Below are 16,197 nucleotides of genomic sequence, written 5' to 3' on the forward strand. Positions count from 1 at the left end.
CATCAAGACCCCGGTTTAGCGCAATTTCGCGCTGACATGCCGGTCTCTGTGTCACGATCGTAGGCGCCTCATTGGCGATGCCGACACATTGCAATCACATGATTGATTGAATCTGCGGCCAGCCAGCGCGAACCTGCAGAAATCTCAAGGCCGGAGAGCGAGTCAGGGCACGGTGGACGGTGGGGGATGAGACACAAGAAGTCCATGCAGACCCCGCCAGGACCGTCACATCTGCAGAGTGACGACCTTGCGTGTGTGGTGGGGATTCTCTGCGATTGAGGGGAAATTGGCCGGGATCAAAATCGTAAGCATTTGAAATATCTACTGTTCGTCCATTTTACGTATCAGACCTTGGCTCGGTCCATCCGCCGCCGTCTGATCTCTGTGCTGCTTATTTTAGAGTCGAAGCTCTCCACGTCGGTCGCCGTGGCCGCCGCAGCGTCGCCAGAGTGAAGTACGTCCACCTCGAAAATGGCGAGACCTTTCCATCCTTGTTTCGCTCGCTCACCATTGACCGCGATCCCTCCGGCGTGAGTCTCTTTGGAAACGACCAGCGCAGTGATGCTCTTCTCCGTGATCGTGGGCCCAAAGGGATCCGAAATCTCCACAAACTTGAACGTCAGCGATGGCTGCACTTGCACGCGGACAAAGTTCCCGTTGGGGCCGGGCACGGACACTCGCTCGACCCGCGGGGCATTCGGGCCAGGCGAGAAATCCGTAATGGCCGTGAGGAAAGACGAAGCGCCCTGGAAACGCTCTTCCCAGCTTTCCAAGACCTCGGCATATTTTTTGTTCGCCAGCAGCGCATCGCAAGACACCCCAACGGTCAGGAGCCTCTCAGAGTCTGGGTCTGCCTGTCCAAGTGGCTCCGACGCCAACATCGTGGCGGTGAGTAGAAGCTTGTGGCCGACATGAAGGTGGTCAAAAGTGCCTCCTACGGCCACCGAGTAATGAGGTGTGAGCGGCTGCTGCTCATCGGGAACTAAAAGGGGCTGGGGAATCGTCCAGTCGGGTTTGCTGGAGATGGCCTGCAGGCTCGCCGCCATGCGTTCTTTAGATTGAGCGGGAAGACTACTGACGAACGTGCTGGTCAAGGCTTTGCCGGTCGTGTTGTTTAAGTGGAAAATGTAGTCCCATGATCGCTTCGACGTTGCTAGCGACTGCAAATCCAGAATAGGCCCGAATTGGGAGCTGCCGAAGCCGGTCTGATCTGCGGCTGTATAATCGACAAACACCACGCGAGCATCGATGCCTCCAGGTGAGTCAAGCTCAATATTGCGTGCCGCGCAAACAGCACCGATGAGGGTATAGATGCTGGTCAGGTAATGCTGAAGCGTTGCAAAGACCCTTGCCCTGGGCCTGCAGGATGGGGACAGCAAGTCAGGAATCGCTAGAGCCAAATCCAACGTGGCAATGTGATTGGATCCATCCAGGGGCTCTGAAAGCCTGGTCAATGCATCCGACACGGATGGCTCAAAGGCATCTTTGACTGAACCGAAAGAGAAGGATGGAGGCGGGGGAAGTAAGAGAAGAGCCGAGGACGGACTGGTGCGATTAGATGCCATGAATGGGGAGTATACACAACTACAAGGCCATAAAAACAGATTCAATGAAGATGCAAGCAAATCAAGCAATTAAGCCGAAGATTAACAAAAAGCACGAAGTTCAAGAGAAACGGAGACTTCATCCATGGAATGGCGGGCGGGAGGGTACCCGGCTGACTCAGCCCTTTGCGCCTCGCCCACGAGCGACGACTCCTCCACAGCTCCCACCCTCCGATACAAAAGCGCCAGCATGCCATTGTGAGTCAAGTGGCCTGAAAAGCTGGAATGATACCCGGCTGTCACGCCTTTTTTGGTCGGAGCTCCCTCGCAGCTCGTTGCGCCAATTCTTGTTCCGTTCTTCAACCTCCCTTCCCGGGTCTCGAATCTTGCCAACGAGGGACAGCGAAGCTCACCCTCGGATTACGACCCATCGCACTCTACCCTGCATAGACAGCGTCGGCCCACCCGCAAGCCAGCATCATGTCGAATCCCGCGTCCTTCGATTCTAATCGACGGTCAGCCGTGTTCGGCCGTCAACCAGAAGAACTGCACATTCCGTCCACGGGGCTGAACAACCCGAACCTGTCACGTCAGCCCTCGTCCCATGACTACCCGACAACGCCAGATGCCGGAGCTACCCAACTGCCTTCGATCAATGTCCACACCAGCTCGCAGCAGCTGCAGTATGGAAGCTCCGGCGCCAGTGGAAACAATGGCGGGGCCCTTCCCGGAGCCTTGACGCCCGGGAATCACAATCGCCCACCCGCCGTATCGGTAAACACGGCTCCATCGGTAATCCCGACTCTACCACAGTCCTCGCAGCATACCAGCCAGCGCTCTAGCATGGTCAACCTGCACGGACACTCGCGATCAAGCCCCGCGGGGTTTGATCAGTCGATCTATAAACAACATGGTGGATCGGATGGCTCCCGATATCCCTCTTCCCCCGGTGGAGGATATCCCCCTCAAACCCCGCAAGGCTCCAAATATTCGCCACTGGGGCTGGCCGACATTCGCCCACCGGGTGACCACCTGTTAGGCGATACGCTGATGAGTCCCGGGTCGCTGCCCTACAACGGGGACACTCAAGTCCCAACAAACAGCAACTACCTGGCACCATGGCCTATATATGCTGTGGATTGGTGCAAATGGCCGATTGCGGGAAACTCAAGTTCATTTGGGGGAAAGCTGGCTTTAGGGAGCTACTTAGAAGACAACCATAACTATGTTGGTGTGATTTGTGACTCAAAATTGACCAGTGCTAATCTTGTATAGATCCAAATTGTCGATACGCACTGGACTCAACCGGATCCCGATACACAGGACGCCGCCGCCGGGGAGATCAAGCTGGATTATGTCAAAACTGCCGAGGCAACTCACTCCTATCCCGTCACTCGGGTCCTTTGGGAGCCCCCCTCGTCCCAAAAGCAGTCTACTGATCTTCTTGCTACCTCCGGGGATCATCTTCGATTATGGTCGCTACCCAATTCCCAGCCAATGCAGGGCTCCAATTCGATCACACGACCCACAAATCAGCGAGACGCTGGCCCATCCAAGCTCTCGCCGTTGGCGTTGCTGTCAAACTCCAAATCCCCAGAGCACACCGCCCCGATCACCTCGCTTGACTGGAACACAATCTCGCCAAGTCTCATCATCACCTCGAGCATCGACACCACCTGCACTATCTGGGACATCCCAACTTTGACCGCCAAAACACAGTTAATTGCTCATGACAAGGAGGTGTTTGATGTTCGATTCTGTGCCAATAGTGTTGATGTCTTCGTCAGCTGTGGTGCCGACGGTAGTGTGCGCATGTTTGATCTGCGAAGTCTCGAACATAGCACGATCATCTACGAGCCGTCAGATAAGAACGATAAACGTAAGAATTCTTGCTAGTTGCCGCAGCGTTTTACTTCCTATTGTCTCTCGGCTAACCTATTATTTCAGAATTGATGAGTCCCGGGAAGTCTAGTCCCTCCGGTCCATCGCAGTCAGGCCCTTGGTCTCCACCGCTGCTCAGAATTGCCGGTATGTACAAAATGGATATACTTCTGGAGCATCTTGGTCATAAGCTTACTCTTTTCAAAGCATCCCCTCATGATGCTCATCTCCTCGCCACCTTTTCGCAGGATTCCAACGTTGTTCGTGTCCTCGATGTACGGCAACCTGGCCAGGCTCTGCTTGAGCTCAAAGGTCACTCTGCCGCTCTCAACTGCTTAGAGTGGTCCCCGAACCGGCGGGGCGTTCTTTCCTCTGGTGGAGACGACTGTCTGGTTCTCCTGTGGGACCTGATCAACCAGCACAATGCCGCACCCCTCTCCCCGCCGGCCCACAACCCTGGCGCCCCATCCACGACGTCTGAGCGGGGCCCCGCCGCTGCCTGGCAGTGTGACTATGAAATTTCCAACATCAGCTGGTCCCCGCAAGGCGGGCCCAACCACTCGGGCCACTCACGAGAATGGCTTGGAGTTTGTGGTGGACGGGGTATTTGGGGCGTTGCGTTATGAAAAGGTAAAAAGAGAGAAACTAAACAAAAACCGATCACAAACTCTTGAGGATCTGGTCATCTGTCTGCATTAGATGGTTCTTTTTTTTTTTCTTATCTCCTTTTCTTTTGTTGTGTCAGTGTTATCTTTTTGATTTTTTTTCCTTGTCCCGTCGATTTTGCTTCGCGCGGATACAACCCATCCGACTCTTGTCCCTCCATATCTTCCATGATTCTTGTCTTTGCTATACCGCTGGGGGGTTCTTTTCCCTGTCTGGTATATCTTTGCATAGGTCGAGCCCAGAGCCAGTTGACGTCCTTGTGGGGATCTCTTGTTTTCTCTTGGGGGAATTCTCCCAGATCATCTCGATCTACGTCCTTGATTTGGTACGAGTGAATGAATGAATGAACAATACTCGATATTTACAAAGGGCATTATACTTGCTTGCTTACTTTGTTCTACGTAAATTGTATCCCTGCATTAGAGATAACCTATGCTTGGACTAAAGAGTGAGAATGTGGTCTTGGAGACACCTTCAAATCTGAAGGGCAGATAGATCTGTATATTGATATGGCCGTCTTATCACCGAGGGGCCGACACATTATCTAGGTAACCGTCATTGCAAGGGAACAGGGGGGAATTGTCAACAAAAGACCAGAAAGCATTGAATCAGACCAAGACTCGCACAGCGAGAAAATATCAACATGAAAAAAAGAAGGCGGGGAGGAGGGCACAGCGAACGCATTCAAGATTGTCGATGTTCTTGTCCGCTGGGGGTAGCAGAAGCCGGAGCCGCTGTGGCAAGGACGCTGTTCTCAACCCAACGAGTGAATTTCACACTGGGGACATCGACCACGCGCCAGAACAAGTCGCCGGCCCAGATACAGAGAGGCAGGCAGATGAGCCAGCCGATCAACAAACCCAGGCAGTAGTGGAAGTCGTCTTGCTTGCCGGTGTACTTCCAGACAGTAGGCATCAGCGAGTAGCCAAAGGAATGCAGGATCGGGCCGTGGACAACATAGAAGGCGAAGGAGATTTTGCCCACGTACTGGGACAGCGGATGGGTGAACAGTTTCTGGAGGTCGGGGGAGTGGTTGATGGAGAAGACGATGATGAGGGCGCCAATAGTTTGCGGGAAGCGGTGCGGCTCGCCGTAGGTGACTGGGGTGAGCCGCCAGAGCCAGTGGTAGCCGGGCGTCCACTTGTAACCGATGTTGGGCGACGAGCCGATATACAGGCCGATCGTGAAGATGGCGAGCCACAGAAAGCGGCGCGGGATTCGGAGGCCGATCTTGCTGCCGGAGCGAAGACGAAGGCGCATTTTTTCTTCTGGGTGGTCTTGCGGACCGCCGGCGGGGCGCTCCCACGTCCCCAGCATCAGATCTACCTCGGCCATGAGCATGCCGCTGAGGAAGATGATGATGTCCCAGCGGCCGTAGCGCGAGCAGAACCAGATCAGACACCCGACCAGGGTCATGCGCGCGGCCGGCATCAGGCGCGAGGTGGCGAGGAGCGTCAGGAACAAGACAATCGAGCTACGGAACTCGACGGGGATCGTCCACAGGTGGGGGTTGTAATTGTTATAGAAGGTCTTCCAGTCGAATGGATCCGCCAGGGTTGTGAGCGTGTAATACACGTCCCACCATTGCTCCTCGAGAGTTTCCATAGCGGGCGGGTGTTCCTCGTTCGTCCCGATTACGGTATGGCCCTCCATGAGGATATCATAAGTGCGATCATAGAGTCCACACCGGACGGCCACTAAAACACAAGCAAGTCCACAGATGGCGGGGATATAGAGGCGCATGGCACGGCGGAAAGTCGCCGAGGCCAATGTAGTGAATGTCTGGTCGAAGGACCGGTTGCGCATCGTCTTGAGTGGCTTATAGGAGAGGACATAGCCGGAGATGACGAAGAAAATAGCCACCATGATGTGGCCTGAGATGAGCATGTGAAGGATCGGGAGCTGATGGATATAGACATTCTTGTGGGTAAATCCCCATCCCGCCGAGACTGTCCAGGTATACGTGAAGAGGAAGTGGAAGTTGAAGACCAGCATACAGGCCCAGCCGCGCAGACCGTCGAGCGCTCCGATGGCATGGAGCTTGGCCGGCTCAGGGTCCTTGGTGCCTAACCAATGCTGAACAAAGCTTGGTAGGATCCATGTAATCAGCTTATATGTCTGCACTTCGACGTATTGTATCCAATCCTCCTCCTCGGGCTTGGACGTAAGGTCATGATGCACGCGGTGATTCGGAGGGGGGATTTCCAGGAACCATTCGAGCGGTAGGGACCCCTTGCGCCAGATTCAAGATCGGATAAAGGGATAGCAGCGGCCGAGGTAGAGGCGCGGCCCTCGGCAGGGGTTGGCATTGCCTTCACGTTGTGCACGGGAAAAAGATCTTCAGGTGAACATGCTCAATGTGAAAGGAGAGTCAGCCATCAACACCACTTCTCAGGGCGGCGAAGACACAGGGAGATCAGGTTGCTCTCAGTCGGGAAGAAGAGAGAGAGAGAGAGAGAGAGAGAGAGAGAGAGAGAGAGAGAGTGTGTGTGTGTGTGTGTGTGTGTGTGTGACAATTTCTTGAAGAGTTGAAGAGTTAATAAGTTAATAAGTTAACAAGTAAAGAAATTAAGAATATCCCAAAATGGCCCACGCGCAACAGGGGCGGCCCCCAAGTAAAAAGCTGACGTTTATTCAGATGACGCGCAGATCCTTTGCCCTTTGCGGGTAGGGCTACCGTGTTCGAATTGCTGGGGCGTACTGGGGTTTCTTGGCGTATTTCTTGATATATATAGAAAAGAAAGATAGACAAAGCCGATATATCTTATAAGTAGGTCAACTCAAGTTCAATAGATATTGATATCTATTTTTTCTCCAGTAAAAGTGGCTCGATCGGGAAAACTATAATACTATAAGGCTTTAGAGGAGGTCACGCGAGCCTTGCCACGTAATACTGAGAGTTTTTCATGAGAAATTGTGGCTATAGATGAAGAGAATTGAGAGTCTATATTTTGGTCTTTGTGGCTCTCAGTTGCTGGCTATTTCCTGTTGCCTAGCCAGTATATATAGTATAACAACAACCTGATAGTCGAAGAGTTTCCGGTTTCAATGAATAGTGCATAGATAAAGTATATCTGACTTGAATGTATTTTATCTATGCATAGCCCCGCATACTAGCTCCTAACCTTTCTTCTTGTTTCGGGTTAAGCTTCTGATATTTGATATACAAGTAATGGTTGTGGTTGGCTTAGTATCGTTGATGTCATCTCCTATATTTCAGTCAACCACAACATATCACAGACCGGAAAGAATATATCCTATTTAATCAAAATAGAGAACTAATCAGAAGCCTATTCCATCTATGTATTTCTAGAATGATGCCCAGAATTGGACCAAGGCCCCGCTGAGTCATGGATAGACCACGTGACTACGACTCGAGGTAGATTCCACCCTGGCCTTTCTTTTTTCTTGCTCGTTTGCCGAAAACATCAGGAGCTATGACGAACTGTGCCATGAGCTCAAAAACACAAACCAAAATTCAAGGCCTAGGATACACATATCTAAGACAATTTCAATCGGTGCCAATACAGTTAGTGGCCCCCAATGCCATTGGAGTAGAGCTCTGTAGTTACATATAGCCCCGTAGCCAAGCTCAACCTGTGAAAGCTCCCGAGGTCCTAAAAAAAAAAAAAAAGAAGAAGAAGAAGCAGAAGAAGAGAAAACCAACAAGATTGATCCGTCAATGCCAATCTCAACCCAACAGGTTCTCTCATAGTTCTCTTGGTTCTTTGCGAACCGAACGCCGATTCGCGCAATTCCGCAGCTCGAAAACTTCCTTTCTCCCTTCCCTTTGTTCTCCCACCCACCCTCGATCCGCGCTCACTTTCACCTCCGAATCCCTTGTACATTCAGCCTGGATGTCACAATTGCCCGTCGCGTGTCCTGTTCGATAATCCTGCCCGCGGTGGTCCATGGTCGCAAGTGGACACGGTCACCATGGATTTGCGCACGATCATGAATAGCGACGCCGGCGGCGCCTCCAACCCCCCGCCTGCCACACAATCCTCTGGCCCTCCATCTGATGCATCTCATCAATCGCGCGCCCAACCACCCTCCTATCCTGACTATGCAGCGCGCCCACAGCCTCCGCTGTTGCACACATCGCCGAGCCAGTCGTCACCCTATGGCCCAACCCAGTCGCCATACCAGCAGTTCAGCGCCCCAAAACTGAACACCGCAGTGCAGTCCCAGCGAAGCCAGAGCCCCCCACATGTATCCGCTCCATATGGGCCAGGTGCGCGAGATCCCTATGGCGCCGCATACCCGAATCCGCAACACCCCGCCGGCCCGTTGGCGTCGCCGTATACGCCGCAGCCCATGAGCGCAGGGCCACAGTATCCAGAGCAGTCATCACAATTTGCCCAGCAACGATCGCACTCGCTTCAGTCCGTCATGACCAATCCGCATGCCCCGAACGAAAGCTTCCGTCCTCAAGACAGCCCTCCGTCTGCATCGCAACCTCTGCCATCACAACAGTTTTCGCCTTCTGCGCACCGCTCTGTCCCTGACACTCCTCTCGGTCCTCCTCCTGCCTTTTCCACCCACCAATCCCCATTGTCGACGCGACCTCAGTCCTCTGGTCGTGATTCCCCGCGCAACCCGTTATCCAGCCCACGACCCGCGGTAGATATCCAATCCCGGGAACCAGGCCCAACGCAGTCCCCAGTGACCCAGCGGCAGTTCTCTCCGCGCGGCTCCCGGCCACCCGAGCTACCCTCCCATCCTCATCCGGCGAACCTCAAACCGGAGCCCCGAGAGAGTGCCAGTCCCAAAACCGTCTCCCGCCAGAATAGCGCTGCTGCGACCTCTGAAGATCGAAGGTGGAATGAGAGTCCCACAAGTTCTTTGCATCCCGGGGCGGGGTCAGATGTGCGCGCGTCACCCAGTGCTCTAGGCCACACCCCGATCAATAGTTCTCCTTCAGGCCCAGGGGTGGGTGCCCACCCCCTGAAGATGGAGGTGGACCACGAGCAAGAACCTCGTCCCGAGATCCAGCCGCCCAGGCCCAAGAGAAGAAGATATGATGAGCCTCCAGTTTATGCCCAGAGGTCGGTCCGTACCAAAGGCAAATGTCCTGTCATTCCGAAATGTCAGCCACCGATCCCAAAGCATGCGAGGAAAGCATATCATGATTCCTGGGCCACTCGCAGACAATCATCACCAGGGGCTGGATCTGCCGTGCCTGCTCCAACGCGAGCTATTCCTGGTCCCGCTGCACAATCACCGACTACAAATGGACCATCGTCACAGCCTCCCTCATTGAACCCCCCGCCGTTGAACCCTCCGAAAGTGGGTTCCCTGGGGCGTTGGGAGCCATCAATTTCTGGATATATTCCATACGAAGAGGTTACCAAGTTGCTCTGTGATTTCCTCTTCCAGCATGTAGTCATGAGAAACGATGTGGCGGCCGGGCCCGCTGGCTCTGCCGCCGCAGGACAAGGGGCAATCATTGAGGTAGAGGCAAAACTAGGTCATGTCATGGACATGGATCGAGGAGATAGGCTTCGCCTGCCGGTTCTGACGGAGACTGCCATAAACCGGGAGAACTCACGGTTTCGGACATCGTTTGAGAGTAGCATGACCATCGTAAGTTTTGTGATTAGTGCCGTGCAGTCCATTCGCAGTCAGCTAACTTGATATTCTCTGTTTTATCTAGGAGCAACACCGCGCCATGAATAACTTCTTGAACGAGACGGTGAAAGCATCTCTACCGCAGAGTGGCCCGAATCGCATTCCCCTCTCGTATGCCCACAAGAAGGAGCGTGACACATTCTATGAGGTCTCGCCGGCTGAGCTGCCCCCGGTCATCCGCCAAAACTTGAACCCACGGCACAAGCCCAAGGTTCGTGTGACAACCGACCAACGCACGGGTGAGGTCCTTGCCAAGATCATCAAGTGCCGCGTCGCCGATATCGATGTGAGCAGCCCGCGCACCACGGTAGATTGGCGCGTGAGTGTCAATCTCGAAATGGAATACCCGGGTGATGTACATCACCTTCCCGTGGTCGATGCAAGCAAGGGTGGTCGAGGCGAGCGCAATAAGGATCGTATGAGCTATCGGCATCTGGCATATCAGATCGATTTGACTCAGGTAGCCAGAGCGGAGGTGAGTTAGAAAGCCCCTGTTGTGTCTTGCGTATTTGCTAACGTACTCCCAGCCTCCAACGAAGAATGATTTCGAACACGAACTCGAAATCGAAGTCTCTGGCGCCGAAATCCGCCGCCAGGGTCAGCTTGCTATCTCGGGCGATCCGACCAACCAGTACGAAGACCTCATCAAGGGTTTTGTGGATAATATCCGCATTCTGGCTCGGGCTGTGCCCCCGTGAAGTGGGCTGTTCAATTATTATTTTGTAATATTGTCGTCCTTGAAGTTTTTTTAGGTTGATGTTGAAGGTTACGCATGTCTACTTCGTTCTACTCGTGCAGATACGCTTCTTTCTTTCTTTCTCACTCGCATTGAATGGCAAATTCAAAGAAGCACTCGACAAGAGACAGGTGTGTCTGTTGCTGTCGAGCCTGAAGATTCATGGTTGATTATATTCCAAGGTTAGAGTATGTTAGATTATGCGATTGTAATCTTGTCTTCCCGGATTCTCGAGTTCATTTGGTGAGATTCTTGTGGATTTGATGGAATTAACTAGGATACAAGCATTGTATTTCGTAGTTTCGTTCTCTATTCCCATCAACAGTCTAAAGTCGGAATACTGTCAAACTTCCACGCATTTATACAAATCTATCAACATCCATGGATGCGAAGTATACAACGGATTTGCCCAGACAGGCAGCCCAACGCCTTATCTTTATCACCGTGCTCCACACCGGATCCACTCAGGGTCCCCCAAGCTCATCCGCACTTTAGCACTTTAAACCCCAGCAGTCCTGAACGACGGCATCAACGCGCTGCACTCCACCTCGGCCCGAGACAGCATGCTGCAAGAGCGGCTCCCCGATCTCCGCCAAGAATCGCATGCCTTGTATAAGATCTGTCTGGCGTTTCAGCTTTCGCTCGCCAGCAATCTCACGCCGCGCTTCTTCGAGTACCTTGACACAGCAATGCGGACATTTCGATCCGAACTGGCGCGTAGCACCAGCCTCGCGGATGGTATGCTAACTGCCGAGACTGTTGTGCAGCATTAGCGTGCGTACCCTTCTCTCTTTCCCACCCCAAGATGTCTTAGTGGTTCTTGGCTTAAAATTCTGACACGCTCACCTTTTTTTTTTGGCTGGTCCAGCTGATGCATGGATTGCCCTAGACGATCCATCTGGAACGCGTGCACAGCATCCTACACAGCCATTGCTTCGAAAATCTGCGCGATCCCTCCATGTCCGACTTTCGCACCCACCTCCTGGAGGTCATGAGGGTCATCGACCTACCCTGTTTCTCTGTTGGCTGCCGCATTCCCTGCATCGGCATCTGGCGCCGCTACTGCCAGGCCGCGCGCCCAAGAGACGGCGTCGAGCCCGTAACGGGTCTGCCCCGGACCTTACAAGATATCTTTGCGGGGATCGGGCTGGAGACGACCGAGCAAAGCCTCTGGGATTGGTACAGCGAACCGCGCAACTTCCTGCAATGCTAATTGTGGGAAGCCCACCAGCTGGCCGCGATCTTGACTCTTCGCCGCCAGACCCGGGATATGGTGAGCCCTGCCGCCACGCCGCACAATCTGCATCTGCCGAACCCGGCCACCGTATTAACATGGCGGCACCCCCAACCAAACCCGTGTCCCGTGGGCACAACGGTCCTGGTGGCCCGAGTGTTAGCTAACCTCGACGCGCTCCGTCTGGGGTTTCGAGAGCGTCCAACTGAAGGTACTTTCATCAAGAATGCTATTCTCTACCCGCTCTTTGCTGCGGGGATGGACATTCCTGTTCTCAATCGCAGGCCGTATTGGAAGGATACCATCCGCAGTTGCGCTCTGGGCACTTACCAGGATGGGATTCTTCTCAACTTGCTGGAAGAGATATGGGAGAGAAATGATCCTGATCTCACTACGGACGACTTGGCCCGAAGCAGAGGAATCGAAACCGGATTGATATGACCCTGTCCTGTAAAAGAATCCGCCAGCCTCCATCAACCGATCCAATGGGAGAATAGAAAGAGACATGGATTTAGTCTGGTCTGTCCTCTTTCTCTTTCCTCCTATATCCTACATTGCACGACCCACGCACACGCATTCCCTCGTCTGGGCGAGTCTATCGACTATTTTCCAACCTTGACACTGATTGTTCTCTCATCTTATGACCAACTCTCTTGGTTCTTGTCCGCCGAGACTTCCTCCACCACCCGAAACCTCAACCTCTCGTCACTCCGATATTTTCCTCTTGCGTACATCCTAACCGCAATAGATCTTCTTGGGTGTGATCCAAACCCAATATCTCTGCTCCTCAGATCAGTCCGCGTGATAGCAATGAAGGATGCACAGCAATAATCCGAAGGTGCCACAGTCGCTCGTGGATATTGTACTTGTAGCGGTGCCAAGCTGGTCTCGCAAGTGTGCATGGCAGCTTCTTTAGATGTTGGAAGTGGGCAAGTCAGCGTTGATTGAATTCCTGGAGATGTTTACAGGATGATCTCTACCATTTCAATTCTTCCTGTCTTGTATATACACGGGATTCAGACCATGCATCCACCATATCTCGTAGATACTTCTACTTAGACTAGCCCTTGGACGTCTTCTTTCTTGCGTGCCAACCTGCACGACACTTGACTGACCAACGCATCAACACCGCCGACCCCCAGCATTATAACGTTCTGTATGTGTGACACAACTGGTAATCCCCTGCTGCAGCCCTACGACGCTGTGGTTGGTCGTGGCCATTGGGTCAATAAATCTCATACGTGTTTTGGTGATGGCGATGAATCTTCAGCATTGTACTCTACATCAGTCTCGAGGGCTCTCTTGCACCTATCTTCTTTCTGTAATATTTGTGAACACAGCTCGGATTTCAGACCCTTGAGCCGGCACGAGATTCAATTTTGCCAACCCTTCCGTTTAACACAGCTCTACTAGATGGTCTATAGTCCAGACCAGCTCATTCTTCCGTCCGTCTTGCAGCTTGCAGTTGAGCAACCCACGTTTTGTGCCAGTTATTTCACATCTGTCATGAAAATTAAAAAAAAAACGCAGTATTTGTCCCCGCTGCTATATCTCCTGTCTACTCACAAAATCATTGAAGCCAGGAAATGCACCGCTCGGCACTGAGAACCCCTCGACAAGTGCGGCGTCCACCTAACGCACCAAGGCAAGACCAGTCTTAATCGTGCACAACGGGAATCTGCGTGAAAAGGGGGGCCAGACGACAGCGTAAATACTCGAGTTCTTCCCTCATATTAGATAGATAAGCCAGACCATAGCAATTGGGTAGTTGATTTTTTTTCTCTCTCAACCCAGGTTGAACTGAAGATCGCCCGACCCGGATCCCGTCCAGCGCTGTGTTCTACAAAGACACCACGGATTCTCATCATGGGCTGGCGTACCTGTCACAGCGGGTTGGAAACGACAATCACCTATCATGTGGACGACTGGTCGGGTCTGAAATGTTGAGTGTTGTGTTGACCGAGAACCCCAAGTCTATATATACAGCTTTGGTGTCACCGCCGACTGCATCATCCTCAAGGAGGGCAATTTCTTTTGTTTTCTTTTGTTCAATTGAGAAATGGCCGATAGCCCTCGACAGTCATTGACCGGAAACAATGTCATCCATCCCCCAGGCACGTTTCAACTGATTCGAGGTACGCGGCAGGCTCATTGTTTCTTGGACATTCCTCGTGCGAGGCTGACTAGCTCCAAGGCGACGAGACCGATCTTCATGGCCAGCGTGTTGTCATTCTGGACCCAATTCCATCCAACGACCCCAATGAACCCTTGGTATAACAATTGCTTTGCTATTTTCATGCTAAATCTCTCAGCTGAACTCGGAAATATAGAACTGGAGTACGACCCGAAAGACAGCCAACTTTGCCATCGTGCTAGCCACGACAGCCATCATTTTTACCGCGTGAGTAAATGAAACAGATCCAGCATATTACCTCTTCACTGAATACACCTTATCATCCTGCCATCCTACTGTACAGAATCTCCATTCAGGCGGTTTTCTGGCAACAAATGGTCGTCGACCTCCAGGTCTCCTACACCCATCTCAACCAATGCATGTCGGTCAACTACGTTGGGCTCTCGACAGGCTGTGTGGTTTTCATCCCGCTAGCCAAGAAATATGGCCGACGGCCCGTGTATATCGCATCGACGGCGCTGATGCTGGCAACGTCGTTCTGGACGGCCAATCTACAGAGCTTAACCGAGCTGTATATCACCAATCTCTTGCAGGGATTCGCAGGTGCCACCAATGAGTCCATTGCGGAGATTACCGTACATCTTTCTCTTCTCTCTTCTTTCTTCTTTTATTTTATGATTGATCCCCTCACCCTGCTGATGTTGCACAGATAGCAGATCTCTTTTTTGTGCACCATCGAGGCAGCATGAATGGTCTTTATATGGTCATGATCATGATTGGGGTATGTAGCACACCATATCTCACATCCCACATCTGCTCTGCATTAGTGTTGTGTTTCTCGGTTGAATATTAAGTGCTTATTGCTGAGATGCGTCAAAAAAATCCACCAATAGAGCTTCCTTGCTCCCATGGCAGCAGGCACTCAGGCTACCCGGCAAGGATGGCGCTCTTCTTACCGCACCATGGGCATCTTCAACGGCATTCTGCTGGCGCTTTTTCTCCTCTTCTTTGAAGAAACCAAGTATATCCCCGTGATTACCGGACGAGCAAGCACAAGTCCCAGCGAAGACGATGACCTCTCAGCCACCCCCAAGTCAGACACCAAACCCGAATACTCAAAAGACAGCAAAGCCCGCATCACACTCGAGAATAGCAACCAGCAGCACGAGCTCGACCCAACAATTCCTCGAAACCCATGGCAGAAACGATTAGCCTTGATCACGGCAACCCCAGAACCTATCTGGCCATACTACTGGCGCCCATTCTACGTGCTCGCAACTTTCCCAACAGTGCTGTTCGCCGCGCTGCAATACGCCGCCGGCGTCGTCTGGCTGACCGTTACTGCCAACGTGCTTTCACTTGTCTTCCCGCTGCCACCGTATCAGTTCACCCCCGAGCAGATCGGGTTCATGAGTCTCGGCCCGTTTGTCGGCAATGTCCTCGGCGGCATCTACGGCGGAGTCTTGGGGGACTGGTTGATTGTGTATTTCTCACGCAGAAACCGAGGGCTCTATGAGCCTGAGATGCGCTTATATATTCTGCATCTTCCGGCTCTTGCTATGGCCGGGGGCTTGATTGTTTTTGGGACCGCAATTTCTCGAGTAGGTTCTTCTTCCTCTTCTCTCTATTCTATATGAAGTGTTCTTGTATGTGTCTGAATAATCACTCTTTGTTAATCACCACAGGGCATGCACTGGATCTACCCCAGCATCGGCGGCGCCCTATTCGGCTTCGGGCTCGGCAGCATCAGCGACAGCGCATTGACTCTAGTAATTGATAGTTACCGCGAGGTAAACCACCTTCTACCCTTGCTATAATTACTGTCATTACTATTATTTTTCCATACGTTTTTTTTATTTATTTTCTTTATACTAAATAATTTAATATCAGATAACAGGTGACGCCTTCACAGGCATCGCCTTCCTCCGCAACGCTGTCAGCATCGGCATCCCCTTCGCCATCATCCCCTGGATGCAGCGCGCCGGTCTCCAGAACATGTTTCTAGCGTGTGGCTTCCTCAGCCTCGGCATGACCCTGCTAATCCTGCCTATGGTTTTTTGGGGTAAGGCTGCCCGCCGGGTTACTGCCGCGCGGTACGACCGTCTGGTTAAGCAACAGGGACGACTTCATGCGGCTTGATTGCTGTGTGCTTGTACCACCTCTATCTGTCCGAAGTATTGGGCTTGGCTTGGGGGTTGGAGAAGGGGGTGTGCCTTGTGGGGCCGGGTAGAATCCAGTTGCCTAGTTATGGTATATTGGGACTTAGGACTTGAGGATTTGAGGAATGTGTGTTTATTGACGAGTGATGATGAATGTGCCGATGGGGTATGACTCTGCTTTTTTGGAGGTTAAAAACCTCTTGCTTTTACAA

General features: G+C 52.4%; 6 protein-coding genes across 6 annotated transcripts; 4 read left to right on the forward strand and 2 right to left on the reverse strand.

Moving 5' to 3' along the window:
- Window positions 1-344: 344 nt before the first annotated feature.
- On the reverse strand, window positions 345-1,565 carry NUU61_005364 (putative pantetheine-phosphate adenylyltransferase; the record flags this gene model as incomplete). Its single annotated transcript, XM_056655946.1, has 1 exon — window positions 345-1,565. The coding sequence occupies one exon, from the start codon at window positions 1,563-1,565 to the stop codon at window positions 345-347; it is 1,221 nt and encodes a 406-aa protein (XP_056511559.1).
- A 459-nt stretch (window positions 1,566-2,024) lies between these two features.
- On the forward strand, window positions 2,025-4,051 carry NUU61_005365 (uncharacterized protein; the record flags this gene model as incomplete). Its single annotated transcript, XM_056655947.1, has 4 exons — window positions 2,025-2,771; window positions 2,820-3,423; window positions 3,492-3,572; window positions 3,633-4,051. 4 exons carry the CDS (start codon window positions 2,025-2,027, stop codon window positions 4,049-4,051), a joined length of 1,851 nt encoding a protein of 616 aa, XP_056511560.1.
- A 724-nt stretch (window positions 4,052-4,775) lies between these two features.
- Window positions 4,776-6,400, reverse strand: NUU61_005366 (acyltransferase family protein; the record flags this gene model as incomplete). Its single annotated transcript, XM_056655948.1, has 2 exons — window positions 4,776-6,157; window positions 6,256-6,400. 2 exons carry the CDS (start codon window positions 6,398-6,400, stop codon window positions 4,776-4,778), a joined length of 1,527 nt encoding a protein of 508 aa, XP_056511561.1.
- Window positions 6,401-8,027: 1,627 nt separating this feature from the next.
- triA (uncharacterized protein) lies at window positions 8,028-10,420 on the forward strand (the record flags this gene model as incomplete). Its single annotated transcript, XM_056655949.1, has 3 exons — window positions 8,028-9,677; window positions 9,748-10,197; window positions 10,250-10,420. The coding sequence occupies 3 exons, from the start codon at window positions 8,028-8,030 to the stop codon at window positions 10,418-10,420; spliced, it is 2,271 nt and encodes a 756-aa protein (XP_056511562.1).
- A 601-nt stretch (window positions 10,421-11,021) lies between these two features.
- Window positions 11,022-12,133, forward strand: NUU61_005368 (uncharacterized protein; the record flags this gene model as incomplete). The annotated part of the gene is made up of 3 exons (XM_056655950.1): window positions 11,022-11,219; window positions 11,348-11,564; window positions 11,682-12,133. 3 exons carry the CDS (start codon window positions 11,022-11,024, stop codon window positions 12,131-12,133), a joined length of 867 nt encoding a protein of 288 aa, XP_056511563.1.
- A 1,618-nt stretch (window positions 12,134-13,751) lies between these two features.
- NUU61_005369 (putative MFS transporter) lies at window positions 13,752-15,965 on the forward strand (the record flags this gene model as incomplete). The annotated part of the gene is made up of 8 exons (XM_056655951.1): window positions 13,752-13,827; window positions 13,887-13,963; window positions 14,023-14,093; window positions 14,170-14,461; window positions 14,536-14,607; window positions 14,720-15,427; window positions 15,512-15,616; window positions 15,717-15,965. 8 exons carry the CDS (start codon window positions 13,752-13,754, stop codon window positions 15,963-15,965), a joined length of 1,650 nt encoding a protein of 549 aa, XP_056511564.1.
- Window positions 15,966-16,197: the final 232 nt, after the last annotated feature.

The sequence above is a fragment of the Penicillium alfredii genome (genome assembly GCF_028826965.1).
Source record: "Penicillium alfredii strain IBT 34128 chromosome Unknown utg000007l_segment0_segment0, whole genome shotgun sequence".
NCBI lineage: Eukaryota > Fungi > Ascomycota > Eurotiomycetes > Eurotiales > Aspergillaceae > Penicillium > Penicillium alfredii.